This window comes from Lactuca virosa, chromosome 7 (assembly GCF_052849685.1).
Source record: "Lactuca virosa cultivar CGN04683 chromosome 7, Lactuca_virosa_CGN04683_v6, whole genome shotgun sequence".
Classification (NCBI taxonomy): Eukaryota; Viridiplantae; Streptophyta; class Magnoliopsida; order Asterales; family Asteraceae; genus Lactuca; species Lactuca virosa.
This window is the reverse complement of record NC_136432.1, coordinates 98,533,633-98,548,122: the sequence shown is the minus strand read 5'-3', so window position 1 is coordinate 98,548,122 and position 14,490 is coordinate 98,533,633. Positions and strand designations below refer to the sequence as shown.

The 14,490-nt window shown below is 35.4% G+C and overlaps 1 protein-coding gene across 1 annotated transcript; it reads left to right on the top strand.

Moving 5' to 3' along the window:
• Window positions 1-2,198: 2,198 nt before the first annotated feature.
• Window positions 2,199-5,993, top strand: LOC145126963 (uncharacterized). The gene is made up of 7 exons (XM_079062227.1): window positions 2,199-2,229; window positions 3,581-4,255; window positions 4,340-4,462; window positions 4,560-4,568; window positions 4,768-4,881; window positions 5,265-5,701; window positions 5,781-5,993. Exons 1-7 carry the CDS (start codon window positions 2,199-2,201, stop codon window positions 5,991-5,993), a joined length of 1,602 nt encoding a protein of 533 aa, XP_078918353.1.
• The last annotated feature ends 8,497 nt before the right edge of the window (window positions 5,994-14,490 follow it).

The following is a 14,490-nucleotide window of genomic DNA, read 5'->3' as shown; positions in this document are numbered from 1 at the left end:
TTTTGGCAGAAATAAGGTATTTCCTTATGTTTTTTTATATATAATTGTTGTATTAAAAAAGAAAAAAAGGTAGGTCCTAGGAAGTGGTTTAAATGAAAACCAAAAAAAAAATTAAGTACCCAAGAACCTTCGTTAATTAATAAATATGTACATGATACTCGTATTATATATATAGCAAGTGGTTTAAATGAAAACCACAAAAAATTAAGAACCCGAAGAACCTTCGTTAATTAATAAATATGTACATGACACACTTATTAAACATGTTAAAATCCTTTTTTTTTTGTCTTTTTGGTACGCAAATGGAAAAATTGTAATTTTTACAATATAATATATTCATTCATACAGCGATTCATATTTTAACACAAAAATTATATAGAATACAAAACTTAATACAATCCATTATAGTTTAGTAGATAAAATTCACAACTTAAAATTCAAACTCTACCACCACCACCAACTACCACACACTGACATCAACCAGCTATGTCAACATCGCAACATTCATTTCTTCTAAATCAAATATGTATATATAATAACGCATTGTTAGCTTAAATATTATATTCATAGTTTAATAAACATATTAATTCACTAATTTAGAGTTTTGTGCAACAATTATACAAACTAATACATTTTTATATATTTATACTAGAAAAAAATACTAACAAAAAAATTAACACAAACATTCATATTTTAACACAAAATTCATTAAAAAAATCACAGTTTAATACAATCAATTTATAGCTTAATACATTTAATTCACAGTTTAATACACAAATTTACAGTTTAATAAAATGCATAATAATGTCTTATCAGCTTAAATATTATATTCACAGTTTAATAAACCTATGAATTCATTATTTTTGAGATATGTGCAACAGTTATAAAAACTAATGCATTCTTACATATTAATGCCTCAAAAACATGCTAACAAGAAAATTAATGCAAACATTCATATTTTAACACAAAATTCATAAAAAATCACAGTTTAATTCAACCAATTTACAGCTTAATACATTTAATTCATAATTTAATGCACAAATTCACAGTTTAATAAAATACATTCACATGTTACATCCGGTGATGTTTGGAGCCTTGTAGGTTGTATTAGATATCAGTTCAGACACTTATCACAATTCACACCTTAAAAAACCTAAATTTACATTATTTGAGAAAAGAATATAATAAAAAAAACATTACTAAATTTATAAAAATTCATGCATTTACTGCTTAAAACTTATAAAAAATTCATTTAATCACAACTAAAACTTATAAAAGATCATGCATTCACAACTTAATACTTATAAAAAAATCATGCATTCACAACTTACTAACAGTGGATTTACAACTTAATATTTTATGCAAATATTATAACAAATAAGAAAACAAACTTGGATTCATAACTTAATAACAATGAATTTACAACTTAATAATAATGAATTCACAACTTAATAGTTGTTAACACAAATATTAACAATAGTAAACAACAGAAGAGGAATTAAAACATCAAATTCACAATTTAACATAAGAAAAAACAATCAAATAAAAAATCGAAATATCTTATACAAATATGGTGTTGTTTTACTAAAGATTAGAGAGAAAGAGGTAGAGGTCGGTTGGTGGTGCTTCACCGGAGTGGTAAGGCAGTAACTGTAGTAGCAGGTTACATCGATCTTAGATCTAGTCCATCAATCTCGTCGAAGCTCGTAGATCTAGAGGCATAAATTATGGATCTATAAGCGAAAATCATAGATCTGTAGTCGGAGATAGTAAATCTAGACTGAACCGCTTCAGATATGATGAAAACAAAGGATTTTGGAGGTTGACAACATACATCGACGGTTAGTAGAGGAGTTATTGGACCAGATCTGATGGTCTTTCATGGAGATCGAGAGAAAAAAATGGAGGTAAGATGAAGATGTGTCACCGGAGCTCACAATTCTGAACATCGGTGGTGGCAAAAATCGTAGATCTCACAGTTCGGCGGAGCTAGTAGATCTAGCATAGCGGGTCAAAGGAGGAGGAGCTGGTGGAGTAGATCCGATGTGATGGTGGACCCATCGTTGGACACCGGAAAATCAACCAGAAAGTCTAGATCTAGACTTGAAATTCATCAAACACACCATATCTGATGCAGATCTAGTGGTGTTTCACCAAAAAAACGAAGAGAAAAAGATGGTCGGACTATGATCGTGACGATGGCGGCGCCAGTAGGTGGCGGCAATGGTGGTAGTTGATGATGATGGATGGAGGGTTTGTGTTTGAGCTTTTGAAGGTGAGTGAGAGTGTTTGGATATAAGAAAAATAGCCCAGATCTAATTTTGTAGTTTAAGATTTCATTTTAATGTTAAATTAAAAGTTTGAGGTTCTTAGGGTTCTTAACCTTTTGGGGTTCTCATTTGCCACTATATATATATATATATATATATATATATATATATATATATATATATATATATATATATATATATATATATATATATATATATATGCAAACACACACATACACATAAACACTTAGGTTTAAATAAGAACAATTATGTAATTTAGAACGTGAAAACAAATCTAGGCTATATATTTCTTTTTGCCACAATACCCTCTCTCGTACCGGCGCGACGGAGGAATGTACTATTTATATGTGGATATAAATGTGAGTATATTCTTGCGTTTACCACCCCCGCCACTTCAACCAACACTTCCGCAACCACTGCTACCACCTCCACCACCAACCGGCATATTAATATATAAATAATCACTTGAGAAAAGACATATATATATATATATATATATATATATATATATATATATATATATATATATATATATATATATATATATATATAAAGGTAAGTATATTCTCGCGTTTATCACTCCCGCCACCGTAACCACCACCACCGCAACCACCACTGCGACAACCACCGCTACCCCTGTCATTGCCAACACTTTCGTCATCAACCGCTATATTCATATATGAATAATAATTGAGAATAGACACATACTTATTTGTATATGAATATACTTAGATATTCATTTATTCATATACTTATTCATATATAAATATATTTATTTATATATAAATACATAAATACTTATTCATATATGAATGTCCGTCATCCTCACCAACACCTCCCTCATTACCAATGTCCCCACCAACTCCACTGCCACCACCACCTCCACCGCCAACCACCATATTCATATATGAATAATCATGTGTGAATAGGCACAGACTTTTATATATATATATATATATATATATATATATATATATATATATATATATATATATATATAACATGTACAATAATATCCACCAAATGATTCTAACCAATATATTCCGAGTGAATTTATCATGTAATGGAGATACACCAGATTAACAGATAATACATATGAAATACATTATATAAGGTTTGTGGTGCAGTTTGTTGGCCGTTTGCTTACCATATCCATACAATAAGTGCGCCTTTTGGTGATTAATTTTTATTACTAGCCAATCAAGCATTTTGTAATTAACAGTGCATAAAGAAAAGTTCATGTTTTAAAACATCTTGTTACATAACTAGAATTCCAAAATGCTATGCAGAACTTGGTCCAACAAAACTAGAAGCAAAAACAAAAACTAAAGACATAGATGTGGTTACATCAGAAGCAGAAGCACAAGACAAAGACACAGTCACGGTTAATATAGGAACAAAAGAGAATGAGAAGGAAAGCATAATAGGCTTAAAGGAAGACGAACGCAAGAAGTTACATAAAGCTACTGTGAAGGGGGATTGGAATGAAGCAGAAAGCATCATAATAAACAACAAAGATGCAATAAGAGTGACAATCAACAATGACGGCAGCACAATACTTCACTTGGCAGTTGGAATAGGTCATAACAAATTCGTGGGGAAATTACTTATGTATTTAAAAGATGAAGACGTACTTAAAAGGAGAAGTTCCGATGGAAGCACAGCCCTTCACATCGCCGCAATTGTTGGGAACAAATATGCAGCACATCTCTTAGTTGAAAAAAACAAAGGCTTGTTGCGCATTAAAAATCATAAATGCGAGGAACCATTGCAAAAAGCTTATGAAAATATGCATCTTGATACCATTGGATATTTATTCAAAGCCTCCAATGTTGGTGTCAAAACCAGGTCGCTCTCTTTTCCTTCACGGGACACTGCTCACTTGCACCCTCACCCTCACCCTCACCCTAGTGATGAAATAGGGGTTGACCTTCTTGTTAATGCTATTTCTGCCCACGAATACAGTGAGTAGCCGAAATATCACATAAATACTATTACACAAAGACATATTGCATTAAATAATCAAACTTTATTCATTATTGTCGCAGATCTAGCATCAGAATTAATTGAAAATTTTCCTAAAATTGTTGTGAAAACTGATGGTGTACTCATGGCACTGGCTAAAACCTTTCCGAGTGGATTAGACTACGGGGAAACACTTATCTACCCATGTAAGTTTTTAATGTATAATAGTAAAGAGTTTTCTGTATTATTTTTTTATTTCTATTTTTGTTATAAGGGTGATTGATTGTGGTTTTCCTGTTTTAGCTTTGGACGGTATCTGGGAAAGACTATGTGAGGCAACAGTAATGGTTTTGGGGTCATTTCTAATCATCCCGATGTTTATACTCGGTTCCATATTTAATTTTGACGAAAAACTCCCAATATTGCGCAGTTAACCTCTCAAGGATTTATTATTATATTTTGAACTCAAAGTGAACTCTATTCTACTGATAACGTTTTTTTACTTTTGTAGTTCTAATTGTGATACCTGCGATTGTCGGTTCCTTGACATATTTCCTCATATCAATGGTTTGGTACTTATCCGCTATGGCGTATTATCTTTTGTGGAAGGCCTCATCGGTGATAGGTAATAAGAGCATGTGGAGTCTATCCACTTATTGCAATTTGGTTTTGTTAGAATTAACCTTTATACCTAAGAAAAACGAGCAACAGAGAAAGAAAGAATAAGGGACAAAACTAGTTTAATAAGAACAAAATAAGAAGAACTTTTATTGCTTGGAATGCAACATTTTTTGCTGGAAATCTTAATTAAATTTTACCTAAACATGGTCCCTATTTACACTAATCATAACTGAATTCTAAACAAACACAAAAACTTCATAAAAGAATGTTTCCTAAAATACCCATGGCTAACCACTAATCAGCCTTTAAAAAAATTATTATATGAAAAAAAAACATAGCCCCCAAATATTTATTTTAGTTGCTCAAGTAATAAGTTTGTTGGTGCAGTTGCACCTATTAAGCATATTGAGAACAAAAAAAAGGAATGGGAAGAAGCAGAAAAGGTTCTAAGATTGGTATGTGATGAAATAGACAAGTTAGAGTATTCTGGTACGCATCATCCTTATTACACGGGACCAATTCTTGAGGCCGCCTGTCAAAATGTTTATAAGGTTGTTGATGAGATTTTGTTCAGATCACCTGAAGCAATTCAGTGTACAAATAAAAGTGGATATGACATCATTCAATTAGCAATTCTACATCGATCAGTTGAAATCTACAACCTTATCTATGACATTGGGGCGCGTAAGAATCTTTATAGAACGATTGTTGATTCATCTAAGAACAATATCTTGCATTTGGCTGGAAAGTTGGCTCCTTCACATGAACTCAATCGTAGAACAGGTGCAGCATTACAACTACAACGAGAACTTCAATGGCGTGAGGTAAAGATTAAATAAATCATAAATCATAATGTAAATATTTTTTGTATAGTAATATAAACAAGTTAAACTTATTCTTCAGGAGGTGAAGAAACTTGTGTTTCCTACATACATCACTCGGGAGAACATTTTTAAGGAGACACCAGATATGTTGTTCACAAGGGAACACGGGAACTTGGTGAAGGAAGGAGAAAAGTGGATGAAAACCACAGCGGAATCATGCAGCATCACTGCAGCACTAATTACCACAATTGTATTTGCAGCAGCAATTACAGTACCAGGTGGAACCAATTAAACAACAGGCGCTCCTTTGTTTAGAAAAGACATTGCCTTCTCTATTTTTGCAATATCAGATGCAATATCACTATTTGCATCGAGTACAGCATTACTTGTGTTCTTATCCATCCTGACTGCACGTTTTGCTGAGATAGATTTTCTAGTCAGTCTTCCAAGACGATTGCGTATTGGTATTTGTGCCTTACTGATCTCAACAACTGCTATGATGGTAGCCTTCAGCGCAACATTATTCCTGGTCTTTTGTGATAAAAAACCATGGATGCTTGCTCCAATATGTGGATTAGCTTTTATCCCGATTTCATTTTTTGTTACTCTACAATTCCCCCTCGTAGTAGATCTATTTCGGTCGACCCATTTACGCATCTTTGGCAAGCAAAGGAAAAGTGCTTATAGAAGATTTAATGCGGACAACATAAGGTTGTTTTTTGGTAAGTGGAATTAGTACATATCTTGGAATTAATCATGTATTCTACTGAATAACAATAATGATTTAAAGGCCACGTTCTTGAGCATCATGATTATCACATCTTACATTTTGAATTTGTGTATCTGAGTAAAATTAAAAAATTGTCGATTGTTATTTATCAGTATGTAGTTTTACTCCTACAACATATTTTCTTGAACTTGTGTTCCAAAATTAATAAATTTCGTACATAAATCATCATCTTTCGGTTATAACTAATTTTTTGGCAATCTAGAGATAGATTGAAGTGGTGGGAATAATCCGAAAATATTATTGTAAAAACCAAGTTTAAATGAAATACATATATTGTTATGGGAGGGGTGAAATATGTAAACATTGAATTACGAATCGAACATTTTGTAATTTTTGAAAATCATATTAGAAAGTAGAAACTAGTGAACACACTTCTAAAGGCTCGCCATGACGGCATGTCAAGGCCGAACATCAGAGACCCCATGACAAAATGTAGTCGTTGCCCATTTCCATGTGGAAATAGGAAGATACTTATCTTCCACTGGCCGAGTTTCCAACAACAATAGTTACCATGCCAGTATTGACTGACTACCTTTCGAGATGTTATATGGAAGGAGGTGTGGGACCCCGGTTTGTTAGGGCGAGATTGGGCATCGAGTCATGGGGGTACTGATCTACTGCTCAAGACTACCGATATGATACAACAGGTGTGTGATAGGTTGCGGGTCGCGCAAAGTCGACAGAAGAGTTATGTTAACCGACGTCGTTCGGATGTCGAGTTTCAGGTGGGGGATTTAGTGCTTTTGAATGTGTCACCATGGAAGGGTGTCATCTGATTTCGGAAGCGTGGAAAGCTAGGTCCTCGATTTATCGCTCCTTTCAAGATTATTGCCCAGGTGGGCAAGGTTGCATACCGATTGGAACTGCCTCATGAGCTCGGTCAGATACACAAAACTTTCGATGTCTCTCAGTTACGGAAGTGTTTAGCCGATGATTTTGCGGTGATTCTTGTGGATGACATTCAGGTTGATGAGCGTCTGAATTATGTAGAGAGACCGATTGCGATTCTTGGTAGAAAGATAAAGTCTTTGTGCAACGAAGAAGTGAAAGTGGTGAAGGTGCAATGGCAGCACTGAAGAGGTTTTGAGTGGATGTGGGATCCAGATGATGAGATGAAAGAGCATTACGTCGATCTATTTGTGGAGGTGGACTTCGGGGACGAAATCTGATTCTAGTGGGGAAGAGTTGTAACATCTGAATCCCGAGGTACTTTATATTTTGCAGATTTGGCATTTGATAGAATCTCCACGACGAGGTGGGGAGGCACCACGATGTAGCAAGTCAAGGTCAGTCCGCGTTTTCATTTAAGCCGCCATGGCGTGGCAGCTGGAAAATAAGAAACCCTAATTTTCGGGTTTTGCTCCCTATTTAAAGTAATGAGGAGGATAGGGTTTTGATGAGACAATGAATCAAGTATTGAACAAATTAGAGAGTAAATTCAAAGTAGAATTGAAAGATTTGAACACCGATGTAAATATGATCTGTTTTGCTCTATTACGCTTTTGCAAATTTTACAGAGTACAATGAATATTCTGTAAAGACTTTGTTACTAAGACACTAGTAACCACTCCTATTTATAGAAGAGAAAAGCGTACAAAAAATATACTAAGGACTAAACATGAAGCTTCGAATATTATGCCCTAGTAAAATACATTATATAAACGTTCGAAGACCCTAAATACAAACTTCGACTATTACAACATTTCGACCCTAACAATCTCCCCCTTTGTAATCAAAGTCGAAGTCTTCAGTTTGTAAGTAGAGTAATGGAGTACAGCAAAACTCTTCGAACCTCAGTATACCAAGAAATAATTTTCTTCAATTCCTTCTTGTCTCCTTCATTGTTCTTTTTGCAGTGGTTCATACGAACAATCAAGTTCGTATATTGAGATGTAGAATATCTCTCCACTTCGCTAGCTTGGAACAAAAACCGCTTCGCTTTTCCAGTTTTATCCTTTCCAGCAAAAACTATTCCAAATGGCTTTAAACATATTTCTCCATCAGCATATTTCTTTAACTCAGTCTGAGTCAACGAAGGAGCCATTGGAACTTTTACTTCCATTCCTTTTGCAGTAGCCAACTCCACATCAGTCAGTGCTAGGCACTCATAATAATTCTCAATGAAGATTTTGATGTGAGCAACTCCAAGTTTGAATTCCTCTGGATCTGTATTTTGCAGAAAAGAAAAGGATTTGTCTTTCAGAAGCAATGCCACTTGTATAAGGTCATACAAGTTCATCAGAGGAAAATCTGCAATAGTGAATTCGCATGTTTTTCTATTTGCCCTGGCCACAACATATTTAACATTTTGAACAATGTTTTCAAAGACCACATCCTTTTTCATGCTTATCACCTTCTTGATCTTGATCAGTGACCATACATCCTCAGGGGCTTTGCCAAGTACTGCATGAAAACGAATTTTCATATGAGTCCCTTCATCTTTTTCTTTGAAATTCCCTTCAGCTTTGAACTGAGGCATGATGAACATCATCTCATTTATAGGGAAATCCAACTGGCATGCATCAGTGTTTGTAACCACATAACTCTGTTTTGGCTTCTTATCAAATGAGTACATGTGATTAAAAGCAACCAAGGCTTCGATTGTTTCATAGTTGTAATGTTTTGTTGGATCACCTTTATTCATGCCCTTCGGATCACCAGCCCTCTGAGTCATGATGCTTTGAATAAGCCTCATTTTCTCGAGTTCAGCTTCAGCTTCAGCCTTCTTTTCTTCTTTAGATTTTTCAACCAGAATTGATTTTCCTTTGTCTTTCGAAGCAGATTTTTCAGTTATGTATTTTAGCTTCGAACCACTTCCACCAGATTCCAAAGGTTTACCAATTACAATTCCTTTCGAAATTGTTCTTGTAATTGGTAATGTTGTTACGATTGTTGAGGTCACTGGTTGAGCAGACACAATTACTGGTTTTGTTGAAGGGATGCTAGATGGAAATACCTTGCCCACCACTTTCGCTTCTTCTTCTGTTGACTTCCTTTCTCCCCCTTGCACCCCTGTGAAAACAGGAGGGGCAGTAGTTGTGGGAAGAAGACTAGATATGCGAAATAGTGGAGCAAGTTGCTTGTTAAGTATGGCTTCGAACTGCACAAACTTCTGGGACAAAAATTCTGGAGTAATCAACGGTGACGAAACCGGTTTCGTTGAGATCTCCTTCAACTCCTTTAACAACTTGATCACACCTTCAAAATTTTCACTTTCAGACTTGGAGATTTGAGTTATTTGAGGACTCAAACCTTCGTATAGCTTGACAAATCGAGTGACAGCATCACAAATGATATCGACCTTCTGATTCAAGGACGCATAATCTTGTTGAACAGATAAAATTTCCTTTTTCATGTCTTCACGAAGTTCGTGAATTTGGGAGTTAACATCCTCCCTCACTTTCTTGACTTCCTGAACAAAAAGAACATGTCGTTCTTTTGTTATGCTTCGCATATCCTTAACTTCTCCCATAAAATCAGATCTGAGAGTTTTAACACGAAGCTCAGAATTCTGATCTGTATAATCAACCTTTTCTAAAATAACAGACTCAGAGGCTTTTATCATTCCAGAAACTTTGTTGATTACTCTTGATTCAAACATCTTGAGCATAGAATCAACCTCCAAACTTGAAATAGATGAACCTCCGCCAAGATCAGCTTGAGATTGAATGATGGAGTTCAACTTTTGATTAAGAATTTTGTATTGCTTCATTGTCATTAACATATGATCAGGAAATTCTTCTTCTTCATCATGAAACTCTAGGTCTTCGAATGTTCCACCAAACCCTTCATTATCAGTTTCAGTGGGTGAAGATGGTTTGGGTGTATCAGTGGATTGAGAGGAAAAAATGGAAGTAATTGGTTGATTGATGATATGTTCAAAGGTTGGTGAAACAGTGGTTGATGTGAGAGGAATAGTAGATGTTGGTGTAACAAAAACCAATGATTCGAAAGGAGTAGAGATAATTGGACCTTGATCTGCATCTTTCGAACCACCTTCACCCATGTTGACATTTGCATCCGTATCAGATACGTGTGCAGGGATGCCTGAAGTTCGAACCTCCTCAAAAATTGACTTGGCAATCGAAACTTCGGGTGGTATGATAACAGTCTTCTCAGGTATGGAACTTGTAATGATAAAAGTGAACTCTGGAGTTTCTAGTATTCGTTCATCCTCTTCTGTAGACTCAGTAGATAAAACAATCTTTCGAGTCTTCTTCGTCTTCTTCTTTTTCGGTTGTGACAAGTGTTTTGCCATATCTTCTGCTGCTCTTTTCTTGGATCCGAGAGAAACAGGAACAGGTACCTCACGAATTAAAACTCCTTGGTGAGTAATTTGAGGCTTGCGAATCAACTTCTGTGAAGGTGACTTTCGTTTGTGAGTGGATTTCATCTTGATTCTTCGAAACATCCCTGTTTTCGAAGGAATAATCACGTTCTCTTGAGTCTCTTCCACTATTGGCTCAATCACTTGTGTTGCTTCAACTATCACTGCAACATTTTATGTCTTCTTCTTTGAAGATTTAGAGGATGTTGAACCCTTCGTTTTCTTTTCAGGTGAAGCAGGATCAGCTTTCTTCGACTTTTTGATCTTCTTTTCTTCTCGTGGCAACAAAATTCCCGTAGGAATAGAAGAATCGAATGTTTTCAGATATGCAATCAAAATAGGATTCGTAGGATCCACCCTTTTAAGCATCGCGTCTGGAATCCGAGCAACGTTTGGAAATTCATCATCATTGTCAACAACTTCCTTCGGAAAGTGATAAGATTGAAAAGTAACCTTCTCTTCTTCATTTGAAACCAAGATGCCTTCCTTGTTGTAAAAATATTGCAGAATTAGACTCCAGTACCTAGCACACGAAATGCCATGAATAACATTTGTATGTTCTACTCCTTTTGGAATTCCTTCCATAGCTGTGTAGAGTAGTCTGCTAGAAGATCATAGTATAAACCAACCACCATGGCATAAACCTCCATCCTTCCTTTATCTAATCCAATTGTTCTTCCGGTTAAACAACGCAAAAATATCCCAAACAAAAAATTCCATAATTTTGGAAGACCAGACTTCTTAAAGTCACTTATCTTTGACAATGGGGGCTGATATCCCATTTCATTAAACATATGAATTATTTGGGAGAATTGAAATTCAACAAAAGGAGGTGTATTTGGAATGTCAAGAATCTGACAAAACAGTTTCTTGGAAAGCCTAACCTTTTTGTCATTGATTAGGTGAAAAGTAATCGAATCAGAGGCTTTGTTGTATGTGGCAGTAGATCTTGCTTGAGAAAGCCAGGATACCGGAACAGAAAAGAAATTGAACATTGCTTTGGATAAAACAAAGTGTTTTAAAGAAACAATAAGCATCTTGAATTCTTCTGGACATTGAGAAAGTTCACCATCCACATAATAATTGGTAGATTGAATCTTCATAACTGGTGCAGAAGAAGTATGTTCAGTAGAAGGATCGACATGAGCAGTAGTCGCCATTGTTAGGGTTTGAAAAAGATGAAGAACAGAGAATTTGGGAAGTTTTGAGTTTTGATCGCATAAACGTATAAAGTACTCTTGAACCCCCTTTTATATGTAACCCTAAATGATTTGAATTTGAAGCGGGATGCATTTAATGAGATCCGACGTGGCACCTTGAAAATCGGACCTGTACAGCGGAAAGGTAGCCATGCGTCAAAAAGTGTCTGTCACATCACCTGGAAAATCGGGCAAAATACCATACGTCACGTATACACAGCCTACCATTATCCCCTTAATAGAATTTTAACCGTTAGAACCCTTCGAATGGAGGCAAGGCTCTTTCACTTTTGGGATAAAAAGCGAAGTCATTTGCCAGATGTTCGAAATCATCAGCCTGAGTTGGTATTACTCAAAACCTCAAGGATTTCGTGTGTGTAGTGTGCCAAAGAAAGTTTAGACAAGAAACAAAAAAAAAAATTTAAATTTTGTGATGTCAAAAATTTAATTTGACACGAAGGCAGTTAAACCGGGGGCAAAGGTTGCTTCGTTAATCATCAAGAGAGATGATCAACAGCTTGTGTATGTTCCCGTGAATTACAATCGAATACTTTTTGATAAGTATCAAAGGGCTTCTTTTAAGAATGCTTCATGGGTAGGTTCAAAATTTCGTTACATGTCAACCTAAACATAAGGTGATAAAGTATAACAGAAATTACTTGTATGACCAGTGTAGTCAGTGACAAGTCGGCTTTGAAAAATTTTAATATGACTAGGACATTCGAATGAAACTCACACGGAAATCATATTCAAAAAAATTTGTATACTGGATCTTGTTGTGCAACAAACATCGTGGGTTTCGAATGCTTGATCAAGACCACTCATTCGAAATGAATATGATTTGGAGTTTCGAACATTGGTACAGAAACAAAAGTTTCGTATATATCTGGAACAATGTTCCCCGTCAATTCCTTAATTTGTAAGATTTTTGGGTTTCACTTCCATCACGGACTCATGATGTCAGATCATAAACACAGAATTTTTATATATCTAAGTCTCGATGGGTTTGATCAGAGACCTCTCGGATATACGTCTTTGTGTGTGATCGTGTAAGAATGTTTTGGATGAAAAAGATTGGTGTAAGACACGAAAAGTACCTCTGTTATGTTTTGGACCAAACAGGAAACTCTTAACTCATTGTGAGAAGAGTAAGGTAGCTCAGAGACTAATGTGAATATAAGCCTGATTGGGAAGAAATTTTCGTACGAAACATTTCATTAAGGCTTTCGTACACACACATTGAGTCATGGAGGCTTTGGACGACATGCAGCAGCATGCTTCTAGGGACAACCTAACTAATTCGAATAATGAAAAAGATATTAATTCATACGAAAAATTTTACCTGACCCTAAAACTGCCTGCATTGTCCCCTCTAAATCATCATAATCTGCAACAAAAGTCTAAAAATAAAAATATTTTTGTTGTTTTGAATTTTTTGAATTTTTTTTAAACAGACGAATATTTGGCATTCCTTGAAGAGTGACAAATGTACGAATTCGAAGCATTCGAAGCGTTGACTATGAACAGTAACCATTAACTCAACGCTGAGAATAAGTGACAATCATGCGAATTCGAAGCATTCGAAGCGTTGACTCTGAACAGTAACCATTAACTCAACGCTGAAAATAAGTGACAATCATACGAATTCGAAGCGTTCGAAGCGTTGACTATGAACAGTAACCATTAACTCAACGCTGAAAATAAGTGACAATCATGCGAATTCGAAGCGTTCGAAGTGTTGACCATGAACAGTAACCTCTGAATGCTGAATGACTTTGTGTTATCTTTTATTCAGCGCCTCTGATTCATTCTTTTTCGCCTATCATTCTTCTTTTTCGCATGGAACAGAATTGCCATCGATCATTCCAAGACCTTCTATTATTCGCATTAGAGATTTTTCATCCAAAGCTTTCGTGAATATATCAGCTAACTGATCAGTTGTTTTCACGAAATGTACTTCAATGTTTCCATCCTCCACATGATCTTTAATGAAATGATAACGAAGAGCTATGTGTTTAGTCTTTGAATGCTGCACAGGATTATGACAAATTCTTATTGCACTTTGAGAATCACAATATAATGGAATCTTTTTCATATTAATTGCATAATCACGCAATTGACTTTGGATCCATATTATTTGCGAAGTGCAAGCAGCAGCAGCCACATATTCTGCTTCAGCTGTGGAAATTGACACACACGTTTGCTTTTTCGACTGCCAGCTGACTAATTTGCCATCAAGAAATTGACATCCTCCACTTGTGCTTTTTCGATCAAGATTACAACCACCCAAGTCTGCATCTAAGTATGCTTGAACGGAGAATCCAATTTTCGAAGGATACCACAATCCTAACGAAATTGTGCCTTTAAGGTAACGAAAAATATTCTTCACTGCAGTAAGATGTGGTTCGCGTGGATTAGACTGATACCTAGCACAATTAAACACAGAAAACATGATATCAGGTCTACTTGCTGT

Bases quoted from the DNA above. Each gene is read 5' to 3' on its own strand.
- LOC145126963 (XM_079062227.1), top strand. From the start codon at position 2,199: ATGGCGGCGCCAGTAGGTGGCGGCAATGGTG. The intron at 4,256-4,339 runs GTGAGTAGCCGA...TTATTGTCGCAG, and splicing joins TATTTCTGCCCACGAATACA to ATCTAGCATCAGAATTAATT. The intron at 5,702-5,780 runs GTAAAGATTAAA...CTTATTCTTCAG, and splicing joins GAGAACTTCAATGGCGTGAG to GAGGTGAAGAAACTTGTGTT.